At 45.7% G+C, this 22,635-nt stretch overlaps 1 protein-coding gene across 1 annotated transcript in view; it reads left to right on the top strand.

Moving 5' to 3' along the window:
- Positions 1 to 260: 260 nt before the first annotated feature.
- The window catches only part of LOC144480515 (cadherin-20-like), a 52,701-nt gene continuing 30,326 nt past the window's right edge, over positions 261 to 22,635 (top strand). Inside the window, exons 1-4 of the mRNA XM_078200023.1 lie at positions 261 to 599; positions 1,641 to 1,935; positions 10,025 to 10,144; positions 12,434 to 12,601. Coding sequence (XP_078056149.1) covers positions 396 to 599; positions 1,641 to 1,935; positions 10,025 to 10,144; positions 12,434 to 12,601 — 787 coding nt within the window. The 5' untranslated portion in view covers positions 261 to 395. The remainder of the gene's footprint in view (positions 600 to 1,640; positions 1,936 to 10,024; positions 10,145 to 12,433; positions 12,602 to 22,635) is intronic.

The following is a 22,635-nucleotide window of genomic DNA, read 5'->3' as shown; positions in this document are numbered from 1 at the left end:
AAGTTCGATACCGGTAAGCTCACTGGTTGTTTCAGCCTACCGCTTAGCAAAATAATTCACCTTACTTGTGTAGCATAGTTTGGTAATACTTTCTGAAATGTTCCTCATATCTGCGGCACAGCATTGAAATCTCGCTTGTGTTTTCATTGCAGGTCCTTGCACTGATGAAACTTTGCAAAATTCCGTTGGATAAAAGATTTTAAACTCAGCTGGCAGTAAAAGTGAAAGCCGCAAATCAGAGGAAGACCGCCGTAACCTAATTCTCGATAAAAGATTTGACCAAAGACTGTCAATCCAAACTTCCAAAAGAACACAAATTTGCAAAGGATCAGCCTCTTTCCTCCTACTCTCCACCTACATTTCCAGTATATTTGGCTGTGTGGATTTACAATACCATGTGTAATAAATATCTACCTGGGTTGTGCCTGTTTCTGTGCCTAGCTGATTTGGTGCCAGTGTTTGGGGTCCAACCAGCGAATGCAGTGGAGAGCAGCCAAGGTGATACGTTGCTGCATCATCGCATGAAGAGAGGTTGGGTCTGGAACCAGTTTTTTGTGCTGGAGGAATACACTGGATCAGAACCTTTATACGTGGGCAAGGTAAGAATGAGGGTGGGGGAATATTATTATTTATTAGTGTCACAAGTAGACTTACATTAACACTGCAATGAAATTACTGTGGAAATCCCCTGGTTGCCACACTCTGGTGCCTGTTCGGGTACAATGAGGGAGAATTTAGCATGGCCAATGCACCTAACCAGCACGTCTTTCGGACTGTGGGGGGAAACCAGAGCAGCTGGAGGAAACCCACGCAGACACGGGGAGAATGTGCAGACTCCGCACAGACAGTGACCCAAGCCGGGAATCGAACCTGGGTCCTTGGCACTGTGAGGCAGCAGTGCTAACCATTGTGCCATTGTACCATCCACCGTTCAGCTTCAAGAAAGAATAATGAAACACGTTAGCAGCTTTCATGAGACCCACACTTTGGATTTTCAGAAGCTCTTGATAAGGTACAGACAAGGCGTTACTCAGCAAAATTAGAACACGTGGGATTGGGAATAATATACTGGCATAGATTGAGGATTGGTTAACAGACAGAAAATAGATAGTAGGAATAACCGGATCATTCTCAGGATGGCGGGCTGTGACGAGTGTGGGTACCATGAGGATCTGTGCTTGGGACCCAGCTATTCACAATCGATAGCAATGATTTAGATGTGGGGACCAAATGTAATATTTCCAAGTTGGCTGATGACATGAAACTTGGTGGGAATGTGAACTGTGAGGATGATGCAAAAGGATTTTGAGGGGATTTAGACAAACTGAGTAAGTAGGAAGAATGTGGCAGAAGGAATGCAACATGGAAAAATGTGAAGTTATCCACTGTGGAAGGAAAAACAGAAAGACGGAGCGTTTCTTGAACGCTGAGAGATTGGGAAATGTTGATATCCAAAGGGAGCTGGGTAAGCTTGTTCGTAAGTCAGTGAAAGAATCTGTGCAGCCCACACTCTCCTAATGTCCCCACTGAAAGAGGAAATAGGATAGCAGGAGGCATCAATGTGAATATTTGAAGACATATGTGCAGAGGTAGAATAACCAATAATAATAAAACCAGCTTTATCGTTCTTATAATTATAGCTTCATTCAGACATGGACAAGGGAGAAGGTTCCGTCCGATACATCCTCTCTGGTGATGGAGCTGGCACGGTTTTCACTATTGATGACAACACGGGGGACATTCACGCAGTGCAGAGGCTAGATCGGGAGGAGAAAACACACTACACCTTACGTGCGCAGGCCTTAGACAGGTGGACCGGGAGGCCAATGGAGCCGGAGTCTGAATTCATCATCAAAATCCAGGATATCAATGACAACGAACCAAAGTTCCTCGATGGACCCTATGTCGCCAGCGTTCCTGAAATGTCCCCAATGGGTAAGAATCAATTTTGTGCTTGCTTCTTCAAACAAGGTGGTAATTCTAAAAGGTGCCTGCATGTGATTACTATCGCAGTGGCACTGATACAGTGTAGCTATGATTCAGTGAGTAGCACACTTGTCTCTGAGTCACATGTTTGAAGACGCAAGTGTGGAGGTTTAAGTCTCACTCCAGGGATCAAATTCTGCACTGTCAGAAATGCCATCACTCGAGTGAGACATGTGACCTGATACCACGTCTGCCCTCTCGGTTTGTAAAAGGCCATGTGTCGCTATTTCCCTGGCACCCAGGCCAATATTTATTCCTTAATGAACATCACAAAAACCTGATTCTCTGATCATTACTACCTTGCTGTTTGTGAGAGTTTGCTGTGTGCAGATGACTGCTCTGTTTCCCACATTAGAACAATGAGTGCACTTCAAAAGTACTTCATTGGCAATAAAGTGCTTTGGTATGTCCTGTGGATGGTACTCAACCAGCCAGTGTTTGCAAAGCCCAAAAGAAAACCTCTACCATTAAATATAATTCTGTGATTGGGCAGCACTTGCTGAATAATCCTAAGTGTGTTCATAGTTACACTAACCAATTTAAGATAATGAGTCAAGCTCATAAGATGGCTAATTTATTCTTGCGAGTAGTGATATACATTCATGAACAGGGACCCGTTCTCTGCATACAAAAGGAACATGTTCAAGTCTTGCAGCTTTTTTGCATTACTTGGGAGTTTGGGAAACCTACTGTTCCTCTCACCAGGGCAATACCTCAGCCAATCAGAGTCAACTTGCCATCAGCACTCTTTCCCCCTGTAGTATAAATTTTTGTGATTGTTTGAAATTTGGAGTTCTTGTGTTTGTTCTGATAAGTCTAAGACAACAAACTTTGGCAATATGTGTCTCATATCTGCAATATTCATGTTCTGTGCTACCAAGCAATTGTTTATGACAGATAATGGACAGAATTCTCTAACCTCACCCATGGCCGGGATTCTCCAGTCTCGCTGCAGCGAATGGAGATTTGGCTGAGCACCAAAATTTTCTGTCCTTGCTGGCAGCAGTGGCGGGCAAAGGACATTGGAGAATTCCAGCCAGTTATAAATTTACCATTTATTTCCTTGTTGTAAAGGCATTTTTCTTTAATCACTTTCACTGCCAGTCCAATAGGTTCAACAATGGGGCGTCCAGACATCCTGAAGATGCTCCGTTATAACCAATAAGGGACATGACACTCAATTGGCCTTTCATTTGCATTTCAAGGCAACTTGGGAAGGGCCTTAGACCAATCTGATGCTCCAATCTTTTTTCCAGGACTCATGGGGTTCATTTCCATAACTGATGCCACAGAACAATCCAGCAAGAACCCGAGACAGGTGTCTCCATGTCAGTAATAAAAATTGATTTTTATTAGGTTAAACCAAACTAGTGCCATAATTATTAATAAAAGTGTTATGAACCTTTTCTGAGGAAGGATGTTCTTGTTCTCAAGGGAGTGCAGCGAAGGTTTCCCAGGCTGATTCCGGGGATGGCAGGACTGATGTATGAGGAGAGATTGACTAGGTTAGGATTGTTTTCACTGGAGTTCAGACGAATGAGGGGGTATCTCATCCAGACTTATCAAATTCTAACAGGACTAGACAGGGTAGATGCAGGGAGGATGTTCCCGATGGTGGGTGTGTCCAGAACCAGGGGTCACAGTCTGAGGATTCAGGGTAGACCATTTAGGACAGAGGTGGGGAGACATTTCTTCACCCAAAGAGTGGTGAGCCTGTGGAATTCATTACCAAAGGAAGTAGGTGATGCCAAAACATTGAATGTATTCAAGAGGTGGCTGGATATAGCACTTGGGGCGAAAGGGATCAACGGTTATGGGGAGAAAGCAGGATTAGACTATTGAGTTGGATGATCAGCCATGATCGTAGTGAATGGCGGAGCAGGTTCGAAGGGCCAAATGGCCTCCTCCTGCTCCTATCTTCTATGTTTCTATATTTCTATGAACCAAAAGTACCCCTCAAGATCTTCCTTTGCCTTCAAAAGAAATACAGTCCTTATGAACTGAAGTTCTGAGTAAGATGATACAATTTGACATCCCTGTTTACCATGGTCTATCTTTGCTAATGCCTTGAGGTTCTTGCCAGTAGCATTGTACGTACTACACTAGCATTTTGTGTCGGATTTCCTAATCTAAAGTGAGTGACTGAAGCTACTCTCACTCTCTTTACAAACTGAGTTCAGTCCATCTCCAAGAAGCTGGTGCCACTCACATTGTTGTACATGGCCATCTCTTTCTCCCTCTCTCTCTCTCCCACTCTCTCTCTGGCAACATTTCCAGTAGCGTGACCTGTCTTTCAATGAAAGCACTTCAATGAAAGGAGTCAGGCAGTTGCTATTAGCCTAAGCTGAATGCAATGGACTTTTTCTCGTTTACATTCTGCTCAGAGCTCTGGTGTAATGCAGTAAAAAAACTGATGGTGAAATGCCTGCGACAGATATTGATGGGGCTGATTTAAGCATTCGGTTAAACTCCCATTACCTTAAGTTGTTGAACTCTGATGAACAAAGGAAACTCAAGAGTTTGGAAGAAGTCATATTTGACTCAAAACGTCAACTCTGTTTGTCTCTCTGCAGATACTGCCAGACCTGCTGAGTATTTCTGACAAAATGTCAGCATGCAGGTACAGCAAGTAATTAGGAAAGCAAATTAAATGTCGACCTTTATTACAAGAGGTTTAGGGTGTAAAAGTAAGGAAGTCTTGCTACAACAGCTAAGTGCATTGAGACCGCACCAGGAGTAAAGTTTATTTATTAGTCACAAGTAAGGCTTACATTAACACTGCAATGAAGTTAAATTTCTCTAGTCTCCACACTCCGGGTCAATGCACATCTTTCAGACTGTGGGAGGAAACCGGAGCACCCGAAGGAAACCCACGCAGGCACGGGGAGAACGTGCAAACTCCACACAGACAGTGACCCAATCCGTGAATTGAACCTGGGTCCCTGGCACTGTGAGGCAGCAGTGCTAACCACTGTGCCACCGTGCCACCAAGTACTGTGTACACTTCTGGTCTCTTTACTTAAGGAAGAACATACTATCATTGGAGACAATTCAGAGTAGGTTTACTGGACTGATTACTGGGAATAAGGGGTTTTACTGGGAAAACATTGAACAAGTTGGAGTTTGGAAGAATGGAAGGTGATCTTATTGAAACATGTAACATTCTGATGGACCTTGTCGGGATAGATGCTAATGATGCTTTCTCTTGTAGGGAAACTCTTAAACTAGGGGGCACAGTTTCAGAATAAGGGCGGCACGGTAGCACAGCGATCAGCACTGCTGCCTCACAACCTCATGGACCCAGATACAATTCCCGGCTTGGGTCGCTATCTGTGAGGAGTTTGCATGTTCTCCCCGTGTCTGCGTGGGTTTCCTCCGGGTGTGCCGGTTTCCTCCCACAGTCCAAGGATGTGTAGATTAGGCGGATTGGCCAGGCTAACTTGCCACTTAGTGTCCCAAGATGTGTAGGTTACGGGGAATTAGTGATGATAAATGTGTGGGGTTACACAGATAGGGTAGAGGTGGGCCTGGATAAGATACTCTGTCAGAGAGTCGGTGCAGACTCGATGGGCCGAATGGCCTCCTTCTGCACAGTAGGGATTCTATGACTCAAAGTGGTATTCCCAATGTTGACGGTGATTATATTTTATTCAGTAACACTGAACACCTGAGTAGCAGAGTCAGAGCAGCTACAGCATTACTCTTGCACGCCCTCAGTGGCTGTGTCCCGGGCGCTGTTATCTGTCTATGTGACACGTGGGTCCCTCTGCCAGTCTTGTCCTTCCCGACAGTGTTAAACTCTCGACCACCGTGGTGTACCCTCAAAAACTCACCCCACAGACAGGCGTCAGGGAATGGGGCTACTTATAGCAGTCTCACTCGCCCCACACTGCCCTCCCAGGGTGGTTCCCGGGCAGATCACCCCACACCCTGGCTCACCTAGAATCATAGAATCCTACAGTGCAGAAGGAGGCCATTCAGCCCATCGAGTTTGCACCGACCACAATCCCACCCAGACCCTATCCCCCTAACCCCATGCATTTACCCTAGCTCGTCCCCACTGACACTAAGGGGCAATTTAGCACGGCCAATCCACCTAACCCACACATCTTTGGACGGTGGGGGGAAACTGGAGCACCCGGAGGAAACCCACGCAGACACGGGGAGAATGTGCCGGGAATCTAACCCGGGTCCCTGGCACTGTGAGGCAGCAGTGCCTCACCTGACTCATTCCCTTTAAGGGGGCTATGCCCTGACATGCATAATATATGGGGCCCATTTGTGGGATGGACCCAAGCAGCTGGACAAATGCCTCTGCATCTTCAGCACTCAGAACATTCTTATTCTCCTTCTACTCAGCTGAACCGACAGAGCCCGATTTAACCCAATCATTGCCTTGCTACAATTTGACCTCTCCAATTGCAAGATATGTCGCATGCCCATCAGCCCACACAAGCCAAGTCAATATCCCATGATTCCTGACTCAAAGTAGTAGCTTGTAACCATTCAATGCCAACATCTAACTAAAGCGTGGTGGCCTTAATACCCAGGTGTCTCATCTGAGATTCATGGTACAGATGGGTCATGAGATCCAATGATATCCAGGCTAAAGATGTCTTGTTTCAGAGTCTGTGCTATAGACATGTCCGTACTGGCAGACGGGACAGGCCTGGCATGTTTGTCAGCCTGGAGACTGCTCTTGAAGTTCTCCTTGTGAGAGAGAGAGCTCATTCTATAATATCCCATACATTCCTTAAGACTTTATGTGGTTATTTCTTACAGAGTTTACAGGGGAGACCATAAGACACAGGAGCAGAATTAGGCCACTCAGCCCATTGAGTCTGCTCTGCCATTCAATCATGGCCAATATTTTCCTCATTCCCATTCTCCTGCCTTTTCCCCATAACCCTTGATCCCTTTATTAATCAAGAACCTATCTGTCTCTGTCTTAAAGACACTCAGTGACCTGGCCTCCACAGCCTTCTGTGGCAAAGAGTTCCACAGATTCACCACTCTCTGGCTGAAGAGATTCCTCCTCATCTCTGTTTTAAAGGATCGTTCCTTTAGCCTGAGGTTGTGCCCTCTGGTTCTAGTTTTTCCCACGAGTGGAAACATCCTCTCCACATCCACTCTATCCAGGCCTTGGAGTATCCTGTAAGTTTCAATAGGATCCCCCCTCATCCTTCTAAACTCCAACGAGTACAGACCCAGAGTCCACAACTGTTTCTCATATGACAAGCTCTTCATTCCAGGGATCATATGTGTGAACCTCCTCTGGACCCTTTCCAAGGCCAGCACATCCTTCCTTAGATATGGGGCCCAAAACTCCTCACAATACTCTAAATGGGGTTTGACCAGAGCCTTATACAGCCACAGAATTACATCCCTGCTCTTGTATTCTCGCCCAAGAATTAAGAATTTCAAGAATTAGGAAAGATTGGATTAGCTGGGGTTTGTTCTCATGTGGACAAGTGTGAGGTTATCCATTTTGGTCGGAAAAATAGTAAGGCAACTTATTATCTAAGCGACGATAAACTTCGGAGTGCTTCGGTGCAGAGGGATCTGGGTGTCCTTGTGCATGAGTCACAGAAAACTTGTATGCAGGTACAGCAGGTGATAAGGGAGACAAATGGAATCTTGACATTTATTGTTAAAGGAATAGAATATAAAAGTAGTGAAGTGTTGCTACTACTGTAAAAAGCATTAGTGAGACCACAATTAGAATATTGTGTACAGTTTTATTCCCCTTAGTTGAGAAGGGATGCACTTGCATGAGAGACGGTTCAGAGGAGTTTCACTAGATTTATTCCAGAGATGAGGGATTTGTCTTACGAAGAGAGATTGGGCAGTTTAGGCCGATACTCCCTCGAGTTTAGAAGAATGAGAGAAGAGCTAATTGAGGTTTATAAGATGTTAAAGGAGATTGACAGGGTAGACGTGGAGAGGACATTTCCTCTTGTGAAGCAATCTAGAACAAGAGGTCATAGTTTTAGGATAAGGGGTGGCAGATTTAAAACAACAAACGAGGAGAAATTGCTTCTTCCAAAGCGCTGTGAATCTATGGAACCCACTTCGCCAGAGTGCAGTGGATGCTGGGACATTGAGTAAATTTAAGCAGGAGATAGAGACATTTTTAATTAATAATTGGCTGGAGGATTATGGAGAGTGGGCAGGAAAGTGGAGTTGAGGCCAAGACATGATCGTATTGAATGGAGAAGTAGGCTGAAGGGGCTCAATTGCCAACTCCTGCTCCTGGTCCTTAAGTTCTGATGTGATGTTTTCTTTGGAAAGGAGGAGGCTGGGAGGAGTTTGGATTGAAGTTTATAAAAATTTAAGGTGTTTAGATAGGAGAGGAAGGATCAATTTACCTGTGACCGATTCCCTCAATATCAGAGGCCTTAGATTTAAAGCAGTGATTAGAAGGAATAGAGGAGGGTTGAGGAGGAATCTTTTCACCCAGAGTGTGGTGATGGTCTGCAACTCTGCCTGAAAGGGTGGGAAAGGCAGAAGCCTTTACCACATTTAAAAGCAAACTTGAACTTGTGTTTGAGATGCAGTAACCCTCCAAACCTCAGACCAAGAGCTGAAAGACAGCATTAGACGAGATAGCGCTTGTTTCATTTGATTAGATTTATTATTGTTACATGTATTGGTATACTGTGAAAAGTATTATTTCATAAGTTCCTAAGATATAGGAGTGGAATTTTGCCATGCAGCCCATCAAGTCCGCTCCGCCATTCTATCATGGCGGATATGCTCCTTATCCCCATTTTCCTGCCTTCTCCCCATAACCCTTCAGCCCATTACCAATTAAAAATCTGTCTAACTCCTCCTTAAGTTTACTCACTGTCCCAACATCCACCGCACTTTGGGGTAGTGAATTCCACAGATTCACAACCCTTTGGGAGAAGTAGTTTCTCCTCAACTCTGTTTTAAATTTGCTACGCCTTATCCTAAGACCTCTTGTCTTAGAATGCCCCACCAGCGGAAGCATCCGATCCACGTCTACTTTATCCATACCTTTTATCATCTTGTATACTTCAATTTGATCTCCCCTCATTCTTCTAAATCCCAGAGAGTATCGGCCTAAACTGTTCAATCTCTCTTCATACGACAAACCCCTCATCTCTGGAATCAATCTAGTGAACCTCCTCTGAGCTGCCTCCAATGCCACTGCATCTTTCCTCAAATAAGGGGATCAAAACTGGGCACAATACTCCAGGTGCGGCCTCACCAATGCCTTGTATAGTTGCAACAATACCTCTTTACCTTTATATTCTATTCCATTAGCTCCTGTACGTCTATGCAGCCAAAGCATACCGTACAAAAAGTACATCGGGGAGATGGAAAGGAGAGAGTGCAGAAAATAGTGTTACAGTCATAGCTAGGGTGTAGAGAAAGATCAGCTTAATATAAGGTAGGACCACTCAAAGGTCTGATGGCAGCAGGAAAGAAGCTGTTCTTGAGTCAGTTGGTACGTGACCTCAGATTTGTTCAGCTGGCCTGGACACGATGAGGTAAATGACTTCAAAGAACAAAGAACAGTCCAGCACGGGAACAGGCCTTTCGGCCCACCAAGCCTGCACTGGCACATGACGCCTTCCTAAACTAAAGACCTTTTGCCTCTACGCGGTCCGTATCCCTCTATTGCCTTCCTATTCATGTATCTGTCAAGATGCCTCTTAAACGTTGCTATTGTATCCGCCTCCTTTTGTGCTTTGGATTTTCTATCTTTTAGTGTTTTCTAGCTTGGTGGGTCTATTAAGCCACCTGCGGTTTTCTTCAAAAGGTGCAACTTTCCCAGCAGGCATGAGATCCGCCCAAAATGGGGGTCATTTTGACTCTGACGGTGTAGCTAATGGAGTTAAAAATGGAGGGAGATTTAAAATGGGCGGCAGATTCATGATTACTGTCGCACGAAGACAAAATTACCTCCATTGAGTTCCCTTCAGTTTGCAGAGCTAAGAGGTAACCCACTGTGTAAAACTCCTCTGTTTCCAAGGTGACAGAGCCATGATTGTGTGTGATTTCTGTGCAGGTACATCCGTAATCCAGCTCACAGCGAGTGATGCTGATGACCCCACATATGGAAATAGTGCTCGCGTGGTGTACAGCATCCTGGAAGGACAACCATACTTCTCAGTGGAAGCGAGGACAGGTACGCAGCAATTATTACATCCTTGCTTGTAGCAGTGAGCAGCAAGCTGTGTATTTGCTTTACTGTTGGATTCATGCTGAATCTCTTCAGGTTAACCCTCAGGTTTCTTTGCTCCTCTCTCAAGTGTTGCCATAATCTGCTCTCCCCTTCCTCATCCTTAGAATCCCTACAGTGCAGAAGGAGCTCATTCGGCCCATTGAGTCTGCACCGACCCACCATTTTTATCTGCCCCAGGACCTATCCCCATAACCCCACGTACTTACCCCACTAATTCCCCTAATCTACACACCTTGTGACACTAAGGGACAATTTAGCATGGCCAATCCCACCTAACCGGCACATCTTCGGACTGTGGGAGGAAACCAGAGCACCCGGAGAAAACCCGTGCAGAATGTGCAAACTCCACACAGTACAATCACCCAAGGCCAGAATCGAGCTGGCACTGTGCGGCAGCAGTGCTAACCATTGTACCACCATGCTGCCCTCAGCTCCATCTCTGAGAACAAGGGTTAGTAGGATCTGAAGCACACTATCTGAAAGGGTGCTTTTAATCAGATACCATAGCAACTTTCATTAAGCATTTACATGATGAGGATGAATTTGCAGGGTTATGGGGAGAAAGGTGTGAGTTGCATATTTTATACCTGGAGCTACGCAGAGATAAGACTCGTTTCCACGTGGGCAACAGGTTTATTTGCAAGGGTTTTAAAATATTTCTGCCATCACAAAAAGTTTGCACCTTGCTTATCCCAGCTCTAGCTTCTAGCAACTCTCAACATTGTCTGGGGCGGCCGTTTACCTTGCTCTGAATCAACGCCCAGGCTTAACCAATCAAGCACAGTTACCAGACTCATAATCAAACACAGAACATTTAAACACTACACTTCTGTAACATTGTTATTTGGTGTTTGCATAGGAAAAGAACAAAGGTAGGAAGACAGAAACTGGGATGAGAATGTGGCCGTGAGCCTCCCTGTCTGATTTCTCCACTTTTCTTGCCACTACTCAGTCCTGTTTTGGGCAGAATAATGAAGAAGTTCTTACGCCCCGAACATTCTGAGTAGAACAGGATTTCTTTAGGCTTGAACTAAAAATGCAATTTTTTTGATACATGGAATTTTAGAAAGCTTTTACTAAGGTGTTACATGAGGTACTTATTACAAAATTAAGGCATATGATGTGATGAGAGCATAGCAAGGGGATGAGAAGCGTCGGACTGTGCCTCTTATTATTGAATCCCCGACTATGACTGCAGGCCTGCACTTTGACCCTCCCTGCTGTACAGCAGAGCCAGCAGTGGAGCCACTGTCCTGGCCACTGCTGTCATCATCCTCTGATATGCCGTCCTCCCCAACAGCATCTAAAATGATGTATCTGTTTGAGAGAGAGAGGGGACAGCTCCAGGTAGCTGCTGCACAGATTGCCTACTGTTTGTGACTGTCACGCATCTATCTTCCTCAACCTTGGGTGCAGTCACCTCCCTGAAACTTCTGTTTGTGACGCTCTCTGCCATATGCATGTCCCTAAGTGTGTCCACCTGATGCTCCAGTAGATCTATGCAATCTGTTAGGAGCCTCATTTGTAAACACTTCCTGCAAGTGTAGTTCTCCGGGACAGCTGGACTGTCCCAGGTTACCCACTTGTCACAGGTGGAGCATAGGACTGGTGTGACCACATTACCTTCTGTTAATTAATTAATTTAAATTTAAATTTAATTTGTGTGAGCCCTCTTTTGTTTAAGTAATAACTAAGTTAAATTGGTCAGTCAAACAACTCACTAAACTGCCTCGGTTGGTGCCCACTCTAGTAAGAACTAATTAGAACACAATATAATCTATCTCTTGTCCAAACTGCTACTCCATTCAGTCCCACTGAACTAAAATATTAAAGAAATGAAGGGGTTAAAAATATACTTCACTTGACCACAACTCACCAATCCAAGGCTGCTCCCTGGTCTGAACTCATGGCAAGAGTTTTAACAACACCAGGTTAAAGTCCAACAGGTTTATTTGGTAGCAAATACCATAAGCTTTCGGAGCACTGCTCCTTCGTCAGATTTCCACTCCATATCAGGTTAGTGGCAATTCTGGAGGTTAATCCCAGAGGAGGTTCATCTCAAGGTGAATTGAATCAAGTCTCTGTGTCGTGCATGGCTGCTAACCTCTTCTTTGTTGGAACAGATTCCAACAGTGAAATTGGTGCCCCCTACAGCTCATTTCTCAAAGTACAAGAAATAATGAATTCTGTTTTATATCCACCCCCGCCCCCCCCCCCCCCCCACCCCCCCAGGCATCATCAGGACAGCATTGTCAAACATGGACCGAGAGGTAAAGGATGGATACCGAGTGGTTGTACAAGCGAAGGACATGGGCGGACAAATGGGAGGATTGTCCGGGACAACAACTGTGAACATCACACTCACCGACGTGAATGACAACCCTCCCAGATTCCCCCAGAGTGAGTACCCCCGTTCTTGCATCAACAGCTTAGGGGTTAAAAAAAGGAGCAGCATGGACAAGTTGGGCCGAAGGACCTGTTTCCATGATGTAAACCTCTGACTCTATAACTGCTTTAGTTACAAGATGCTTGTTGCTAAGACATTACATAGAATCTGCACAGGCCATTCAGCCCATCTGTCAGTGTTGGTGCTCCACATGAATCTCCTCCCATCTTGTTTTATCTCACCCCATCAGGGCATCTTTAGATTCCTTTCTATCTCATGCATCCATCTAACTTCCCCATTGTGTCTTCTTCACCAAATGGTCTTCAGTCTATCTTCTGTCGCAATCTGACCATTACAATCCTCCCTCTGGCAGTTCTTAAACAAGAAGGAAAGAAAGGAAGACTTGCATTTGTATAATGCATTTCACAACTCTGGGATTGAAAACCAGTCTCAGTAATCATTGAATCATAGAATCCCTACAGTGCAGAACGAGGCCATTCAGCCCATCAAAACAGCACCGACAACAATCCCACCCAGGCCCTATCCCCACATATTGGTGACCACAAAACTATCACTGATTGTTGTAAAAACCCATCTGGTTCACTAATGTCATTCCGGGAAGGAAATCTGCCAAACGTACCTGGTCTGGCCTACATGTGACTCCAGACCCACAGCAATGTGGTTGACTCCTAACTTCCCTCTGCAATGGCCTAGCAAGCCACTCTGTTCATGGGCAATTGGGCATGGGCAGCAAATGTTGACCTTGCCAGCGATGCCCGCACCCCATGAAGGACTATTAAAAAAGGATGTTCCATAGCTCCTTACAGACTGTGTCGAAACCGCAGCAGAATTTTCCCAGTCCTGTGGTGGCGGCAATGGAAGCAAATGGGCTGGAAAAATAATGAGGAGCCTGTTATGGTTTAGGTTAGAAACTCTGAAGCCCATCTGAATCATAAGTTTTGCAATTTGAATTTGGCTAGGGTAAGCATGAGATGTTTCACAGCAGGTGTATTTCAAGTGACCCACTAGGGAGCTTTTATCAAACAAAGTTTATTTAAGAATATAGTTAACATGTATGGTAATAAAATTAACAAGAACCTTTATCAATTACAAACAAAGAACAAAACAAACACAATAATGTATAATCCTCAACCAATATATATATCAGATGTTCCAATCAAAACCAATATTCAAGAAACAAAACCCGTTAAACAGATTTATCACTGCCCAGGTTAAAGCTCACATAATACTGGAATCCAGTTCCCTGGATTGAATGTTGATTTCAAATGATCTTGAAAACTCAGAGCAGCTTGTAATCATCAGCTCCCCAAAACGCATTTTTTTTTACTGCAGGATGGCAAACAAGATGTGGTTTCAGCGAACTGGTAAAACCTTCAAAATAAAAGCAGAGAGAGACTTCTTTCACCACTGCTTCCAACATTGCAGCTGAAATGAAACTAGAAACAACTCTTGTCACATGACCAGCACAGTTTTTTTTCTCCTCTCAACAGTGACATCACCTAAGGGTGCATGCTGAGAAACACTGACTGTGAGAGCTGCAGAGATCATGATTTTTTTTTAAATCTCTTAAAGAGACACTAACATCACAAGCCACACTTGGGATGACCCCCACCCCTCCCCCCACCCCCCGATGAATTCCTGCTACTTGGGAAGTTTCTACACATTTAAGCCCCTCATTGAGGGTCACTTAAACTGCTCATCAGCATTTTGTCCCGACAGTGCAGATCCCTCCATGAGCGGTGGCTCCATCCTGAAAAGAAGGGGGTCGCCAGCCCCCAGAAGGCCGAATCCACAGCCTAAGCAGTTTCCACTCGGGTCCAAGGAACCTGCTTCTCTCTCTAAAAGGTTTATTCATTTTGACACCCACCGACAGCATCTGCTTTCTGCGGCCGCCCTCGCCTTTCCCGGCGGTGTGTTTCTCGGCAGTGAAATCCACTCGCCATTGCCCGCTGGTGGGCCTCTCCAGTCCCGTCAATGTGTACGGCTTTATGCGCAGCTCACCCACCCTTCTGCCAGATATTTTCATAGACCAATGGGAGGTTTTCAGGAAAGGATGGCACCTGTACAAGAGGGAGGGGTCACATCTAAGTTGGAAGGGCACAAATATCCTGGCTGGGAGCTTTGCTAATGCAGTTCGGGGGGGTTTAAACTAGTATGGCAGGGGGGTGGGGATCAAACTATTAGGTATATAAGTGTGGTGGCTGGGGACGAGCTTGGGGCTGGGACAAGGCTGGCAAAGAAGAGGAGCACTCTGGGGGAGGACGACCTCACTGAGCCTGGGGGTCTGGAGTGCTTATACTTCAATGCAAGGAGCGTAGCAGGTAAAACAGACGAACTTGGGGCCTTAATGCGCACGAGGAATTTGGATGTGGTTGCGGTGACAGAGACTTGGTTGAAAGAGGGACAGGACTGGCAGCTGAATATTCCAGGGTACAAGTGTTTTAGGCGAGACAGAGGAGGGGCCAAAAGAGGTGGGGGAGTAGCGGTATTGGTTGGAGAGCATATTACAGCGGTGCAGAGGGAGGATAATTCGGAGGAGTCGTGTAGCGAGTCACTCTGGGTGGAGCTTAGAAACAGGAAAGGCGCAGTCACTATGTTGGGGGTGTACTACAGGCCCCCCAACAGCCCAAGGGAAGTGGAAGAATGGATATGTCAGGAGATACTGGATAGGTGCAGGAAATATAGGGTTGTTGTAGTGGGAGACTTCAATTTCCCTGGTATAGACTGGAAATCGCTGAGGGCAGGGACTCTGGATGGGGAGGAATTTGTAAAATGTGTACAGGAGGGTTCGTTGGAACAATATGTGGACAGCCCGACTAGAGAGGGGGCTATACTGGACCTGATACTGGGGAATGAGCCCGGTCAGGTCTTCAAAGTTTTGGTTGGGGAACATGTGGCAAATAGTGACCACAATTCTGTTAGCTTTAGGATAGTGATGGAAAAGGATGAGTGGTGTCCCAAGGGTAAGGTGTTGGATTGGGGGAAGGCTAACTTTATTGGGATCAGGCAGAAATTGGCAGCTCTTGATTGGGAGAGGCTGTTTGAGGGTAAATCCACATCTGGCATGTGGCAGTCTTTTAAGGAACGGTTGTTAGGGCTACAGGACAAGCATGTGCCTGTAAAAAAGAAGGATAGGAAGGGTAGGATTAGAGAACCGTGGATAACCAGGGAAATTGAGGGACTGGTCAAAAGGAAAAGAGAGGCGTATGTTAGGTCCAATCAGCTAAAAACGGAGGGAGCTCTGGAGGAGTACAATGAAAGTAGGAAAATACTCAAACGGGGAATTAGAAGAGCAAAAAGAGGTCACAAAATGTTCTTGGCAGACAGGATTAAGGAGAATCCCAAGGCATTTTATTCATACGTTAGGAACAAAAGGGTTGTTAGGGAAAAAATCGGACCTCTCAGGGACAAAAGTAGGGAATTATGCTTGGAGCCCAAAGAGGTAGGGGAGATCCTAAATGAATACTTTGCGTCGGTATTCACAAAGGGGAGGGATGTGTTGACTGGGAGCGTCTCGGAGGGGAGTGTTGAACCGTTGGAGAAAATCTCCATTACAAAGGAGGAAGTGTTAGGTTTGTTAGAGAATATAAAGACTGACAAATCCCCAGGGCCTGATGGAATCTATCCAAGGCTGCTCAGGGAGACGAGAGGTGAAATCGTTGGGCCTCTGACGCAAATCTTTGTCTCGTCACTGGACACAGGTGAGGTCCCAGAGGATTGGAGGATAGCCAATGTGGTCCCGTTATTTAAGAAGGGTAGGAAGGATAACCCGGGTAATTATAGGCCGGTGAGCTTGACGTCCGTGGTGGGGAAGTTGTTGGAGAAGATTCTTAAAGATAGGATGTATACGCATTTAGAAAGGAATAAACTCATTAACGATAGTCAACATGGTTTTGTGAGAGGGAGGTCATGCCTCACTAACCTGGTGGTGTTTTTTGAAGAAGTGACCAAAATGGTTGACGAAGGAAGGGCCGTGGATGTTGTCTATATGGACTTTAGTAAAGCGTTTGATAAAGTCCCTCATGGTAGGCTAGTGAAAAAGGTTGGATCCCATGGGATAAAGGGGGAGGTGGCTAGATGGGCGGAGAACTGGCTTGGTCATAGAAGACAGAGGGTGGTAGTGGAAGGGTCTTTTTCCGGCTGGAGGCCTGTGACTAGTGGTGTACCGCAGGGCTCTGTATTGGGACCTCTGCTGTTTGTGATTTATATAAATGATCTGGAAGAAGGAGTAACTGGGGTGATCAGTAAGTTTGCGGACGACACAAAACTGGCAGGACTTGCAGATAGTGAGGAACATTGTCAGAGGCTACAGAAGGATATAGATAGGCTGGAAATTTGGGCAAGGAAATGGCAGATGGAGTTCAATCCTGATAAATGCGAAGTGATGCATTTTGGTGGGAATAATGTAGGGAGGAGCTACACGATAAATGGAAGAACCATAAAGGGTGTAGAGACGCAGAGGGATCTGGGTGTGCAAGTCCACAGATCTTTGAAGGTGACGTCACAGGTGGAGAAGGTGGTGAAGAAGGCATATGGCATGCTTGCCTTTATAGGACGGGGCATAGAGTATAAAAGTTGGGGTCTGATGTTGCAGATGTATAGAACGTTGGTTCGGCCGCATTTGGAATACTGCGTCCAGTTCTGGTCGCCACACTACCAGAAGGACGTGGAGGCTTTGGAGAGAGTGCAGAGGAGGTTTACCAGGATGTTGCCTGGTATGGAGGGGCTTGGTTATGAGGAGAGATTGGGGAAACTGGGGTTGTTCTCCTTGGAAAGACGGAGGATGAGGGGAGACTTAATAGAGGTGTATAAAATTATGAAAGGCATAGATAGGGTGAACGGTGGGAAGCTTTTCCCCGGGTCGTTGGTGACGTTCACGAGGGGTCATAGGTTCAAGGTGAAGGGGGGGAGGTTTAACACAGATATCAGAAGGACATATTTCACACAGAGGGTCGTGGGGGCCTGGAATGTGTTGCCGGGCAAAGTGGTGGAGGCGGACACACTGGGAACGTTTAAGACTTATCTAGACAGCTATATGAACGGAGTGGGAATGGAGGGATACAAAAGAGTGGTCTAGTTTGGACCAGGGAGCGGCGCGGGCTAATTGTTCCTTGTTTCTCGTTTCAAGGCCTCATTCTATGATCATCTTGCTGGTGCCAGTACAGAGCGAGACTGCGGATAGTTGGGAACCTGTCTCGGGGGCAGGGAATTCATATGGTGTTCGTGGAAGTGGAAATGACTAGGGTTGGGAAGCATTTTTCGGTCAGGGCCATTGTGATCTCCTGGACTCGTTTCGATCGCCTCATGGGGTCGGAGAGGAATTTCCCAGATTTTTTTTCCCCATATTGGCCCTGGGGTTTTTCACTCTGGGTTTTTGCCTCTCCCTGGAGATCACATGGTCTGGAATGGGGGGGTGGGGGTGAGTTAATAGGTTGTAATGAACAAAGCATCGTAGCTGTGAGGGACAGCTCGGTGGATAGGATATTGGTATGTAGATAGGCTGGAAAATTGGGCGGGGATCCTGGATTCAGGATTCAATCCTGGACCAGGGAGCGGCGCGGGCTTGGAGGGCCGAAGGGCCTGTTCCTGTGCTGTATTGTTCTTTGTTCTTTGTTGTTTGTATGCCACCATGTGGGGGAGGGAAGAAGTCACCTTTGGCGGGACCGGAAGATCCCGCCCCTTACCGGCGGTTCACGCCACACTCCCACTGCAGCGAAGTCAGAGAATTTGGCACTCAGCCGATTCTCCGTTTACTGCGATGGGATGGGAAAATCCCGCTGACGTGAGCAGTGGGAAGATTCCACTGGTGGCTGGAATCTCCCAAAGGCAATCTGCAGTGGTTAAATATTTATAAAACTAATAGATTATTTTGTTAGGTAGGACATCAAGAGACATGGAACTAAGTGAGGGCGGCACAGTGGCACAGTGATTAGCACTGCTGCCTCACAGCGCCAGGGACCCTGGTTCGATTCCCGGCTTGGGTCACTGTCTGTGTGGAGTTTGCACGTTCTCCTCGTGTCTGTGTGGGTTTCCTCCGGGTGCTCCGGTTTCCTCCCACAGTCCAAAGATGTGCGGGTTAGGTGAATTGGCCATGCTATATTCTCCCTCAGTCTGGTGGGATTGTTGTGAGTGCAGTCTCGATGGGCCGAATGGCTTCCTCTGCACTGTAGGGATTCTATAATTCTCTGAATTCTGTGATTGTGGAGATTTGGGGACTAAAACTCTGGAGCTGAACGGTGGTAAAAATGAACAAGAATGATGCTGCTCATCAATTCTGCAAAGTTTGGCACAAAATAATAATTGTTTACCCTATCAATATTCATAATTGTGGAATGATATTCTTAGTGGGAAATGTTTATTTGCTGGAATATTCAAAGCCTCTTTCAAGTAGCAAATTTTGTCTGTTAGACACTGAGGAGCACGGTAGCACAATGGTTAGCACTGCTGCCTCACAGCGCCAGGGACCTAGGTTCGATTCCCGGCTTGGATCACTGTCTGTCTGGAGTTTGCACGTTCTCCCCATGTTTGCATGGGTTTCCTCCGGGTGCTCTGGTTTCCTCCCACAGTCTGAAAGACGTGCTGGTTAGGTGCATTGGCCATGCTAAATTCTTCCTCAGTGTAACCTGAACAGGCGCCAGAGTGTGGCGACTCGGGGATTTTCATAGTAACTTCATTGCAGTGTTAATGTAAGCCTACTTGTGACTAATAAACTTTACTATTACTACTAAAGTAGGATGAGGGTTGGGGTGCGTGGGGAAAATAGTGTTGATCTAATTGAACAGTGGGACAGGCTCAAGGGGCTGAATGGTCCTGTTCCTGTTCCTGTGTTCCTCAGAGTGTGCCAGAAAAGGCTACAACTTTTTGCTGTGTTATATTTGTAACATTGACCATTTCCCTCAATAGAATCATAGAATCCCTACAGTGCAGAAGGAGGCCATTCGGCCCATCGAGTCTGCACTGACCACAATCCTCCCAGGGCCTATTCCAGTAACCCCTCATATTTACCCTACTAATCCCCTTGACAGTAGGGTTAAATTAGCACGGCCAATCAACCTAATCCGCACATCTTTGGACTGTGGGAGGAAAACGGAGCACTTGGAGGAAACCCACGCAGACACGGGGAGAATATGCAAACTCCACACAGACAGTGACCCAAGCTGGGAATCGAACCCGGGTCCCTGGCGCTGTGAGGCAGCAGTGCTAAACACTGTGCCACCGTGCTGCCCCCGAAGTAATGTTTAGTTCTAAGTGATTGTCTGAGCAGACAGGTTGAGTCTGTGCATAATATCCACCCAAAATGAGAATATAGTGATCCAGTAACAAATTGCCACAGGGAGGATATTCACTAAAGCAGCAATATAATTCTCTCCTGAAAGCAAATTATGGAAATGTAACTCACTGGAACTCACTGTCTGAAAGGCTGGTAGAGGCAGGAACTCTCACAACATTTAAGAAGCATTTAGATCAGCACTTGAAACATCATAGCACACAACGGGTACAGACCAAGAAAAGCCCAAAGAGAATGAGTTAACTGGTTCTGTTAAACACTGAAACCACAGGTTGAGAAATACATCATTATATCTATTGCTGAATGTCAATATAAACAATCTCTTGGTTCATTTCTTACATTTCTAATGTCTTTATTGATTAACAGTTGGGAAACTTTAATGAGGTGCTTCGAATGTTATGACACAATTGAAGTGACTAGCTTGAGTCTGTATAATTGTGTTACGTGATGGTAACACTATCCCAATGAAATGTTTCAACTCTCCATTGCCCCTCCTATTGCAAAAATCCGTAAGTTGCTCTGAGAAAAGGTCATCGAATTTTACAGCACAAAAAGAGGCCCTTCGGCCCGTTATGTCTGTGCCAGCCATCAAGCACCTATCTCTTCTACTCCCCTTTTCCAGCACTTGGTCTGTACCCGTTATGTGCTATGATGTTTCAAGTGCTGATCTAAATGTTTCTTAAATGTTGTGAGGGTCTCTGTCTCCACCACCCTTTCAGACAGTGAGTTCCAGATTCCCACCACCTCCTGGGTGAGAAACAAATTCCTCAAATCCCCTCTAAATCTCCGGCCATTTCCCTTAAATCTGTGCTCCCTGGTTATTGACCCCCCCTACTCTGGAGAAAGGTTCCACCTGTGTACCCTATCTGTGTCCCTCGTGATTGTGTACATCTCGATCAGGTCCCCCCTCAGCCTCCTCCGCTGTAAGGAAAATAATCCCAGCCTCTCCTCAAAGCTGCTCCAGCCCAGGTAACATCCTGGTGAATCTCCTTTGCACCCTCTCTAGTGCAATCACATCCTTCTTGTAGTGTGGCGACCAGAACTGCACACACAGTACTCTACTGTGCACTAACGAGCAGGGAACCTAGATGATTCTTTCACAGCTCGGTGATAGTCTTCTAAGTCATGTGGAGGTGACACTGGCCATCAGGTGTGTTCCCCTCTGGACTCATCGGAAGAAACGGCAATTGGCAATGTTTGACGATGCGGTTTACAACTCCTGAGAGAGAGCCTGTAAATCCTGAATGATAATGTACTCCTGGTGACTTACACTCCGCAACCACATGGCAATCAACTCAGGAGAACTCTGGACACCAAGCAACTTAACAGTAGCAGTAATACTTGTAATGTTCCCACTGTAATGAACCTAAATGATACACTAATTGCAGTGTTTCAATCTCAGAACAGTTGAGTCTTAATCTGCCCCATGCATTGAAAAGCAGTTCAAAGGCTGGCAGGGATTTGCAGTCATATAAAATTTTAATATTATTTGCATATCCATTGGATACAACTTTTCTACTTAAAACACTCGAGATTTTCGCTCCAGAACTTTGGTCTTTTTTAGAGGAAAAGGAAGGTTAGCATTTATATAGTATCTGTCCAGGACATCTCAAAGCTTTAACAGCCAATTAAGTACTTTTTGAAGTGTCTTCACTGTTGTAATATAGGAAACACAGCAAGCTCCCACAAACAGCAATGTAATAATGACCAGATCATTTGTTTTTATGAGGTTGATTGAGGGATAAATGCCAGGGATAAGACCATAAGAAATAGGAGCAGGAGTAGGCCATTCAGCCCCTTGAGCCTGCTCCACCATTCAATAGGATCATGGCTGATCCGACATGCCCCCTGTCCTCTTTCCTGCCCTTTCCTCGTAACTCTTGATTCCCTTACTGATCAAAAATCTATCTCCGTTAGCCACAAGGGCTTTGCCCCCACAGCTCTCTGTAGCAAGGAGTTCCAAAGACTCACAACCCTCTTAGAGAAGAAATTCTTCCTTATCTCAATCTTAAATTGGCGCCCCTTTATTCTGAGACAATGTCCTCTGGTCCTCGACTCACCCAAGACGGGAAACATCCTCTCAGCATTTACCCTGTCAAGCCCTTTAAGAATCCTATATGTTTCAATGAGATCACCTCTCATTCTCTAAATTCCGATGAGTAGAGTCCCAACCTATTTAATCTTTCCTCATAAAACAATCCCTCCATATTTGGGATCATCCTAGTGAACCTTTTCTGAACTGCCTCCAATGAAATAATATCTTTCCTTAAATAAGGGAACCAAAACTGCTCACATTACTCCAGATGCGGTCTCACCAGAACCTTGTAGAGTTGCAGGAAGATTTCCCTACTCTTATACTCCAACCCCTTTGAAATAAGGGCCAACATTCCATTAGCCTTCCTGATTATCTGCTGTACCTGTGTGCTAGCGTTTTGTGTTTCATGTTACAAGTACTCCCAAGTCGCTCTCTGCAGTTTTTCTCCATTTAAATAATACTCTGTTCCTTTGTTCTTCTTTCCAAAATGAACAACTTCATATTTTCCCACATTGTACTCCATTTGCCAACTTTTCCCCCATTTATTTAACCTATCAATATCTCTTTGTAAACTGTATCCCTCCCCCAACTTGCCTTTCCACCTATCATAATGTCCCTCCCCTTTTCCCACTGAACAGACGGATAAGGCCTCGGTTTAGTGTCTCATCCAAAAAAAACAGCACGACTGACAGTGCAGCATTCCC

This window comes from Mustelus asterias, chromosome 2 (genome assembly GCF_964213995.1).
Source record: "Mustelus asterias chromosome 2, sMusAst1.hap1.1, whole genome shotgun sequence".
Classification (NCBI taxonomy): domain Eukaryota; kingdom Metazoa; phylum Chordata; class Chondrichthyes; order Carcharhiniformes; family Triakidae; genus Mustelus; species Mustelus asterias.
The sequence above is the reverse complement of the archived record's forward strand: the minus strand, read 5'-3'. Positions and strand labels throughout refer to the sequence as shown.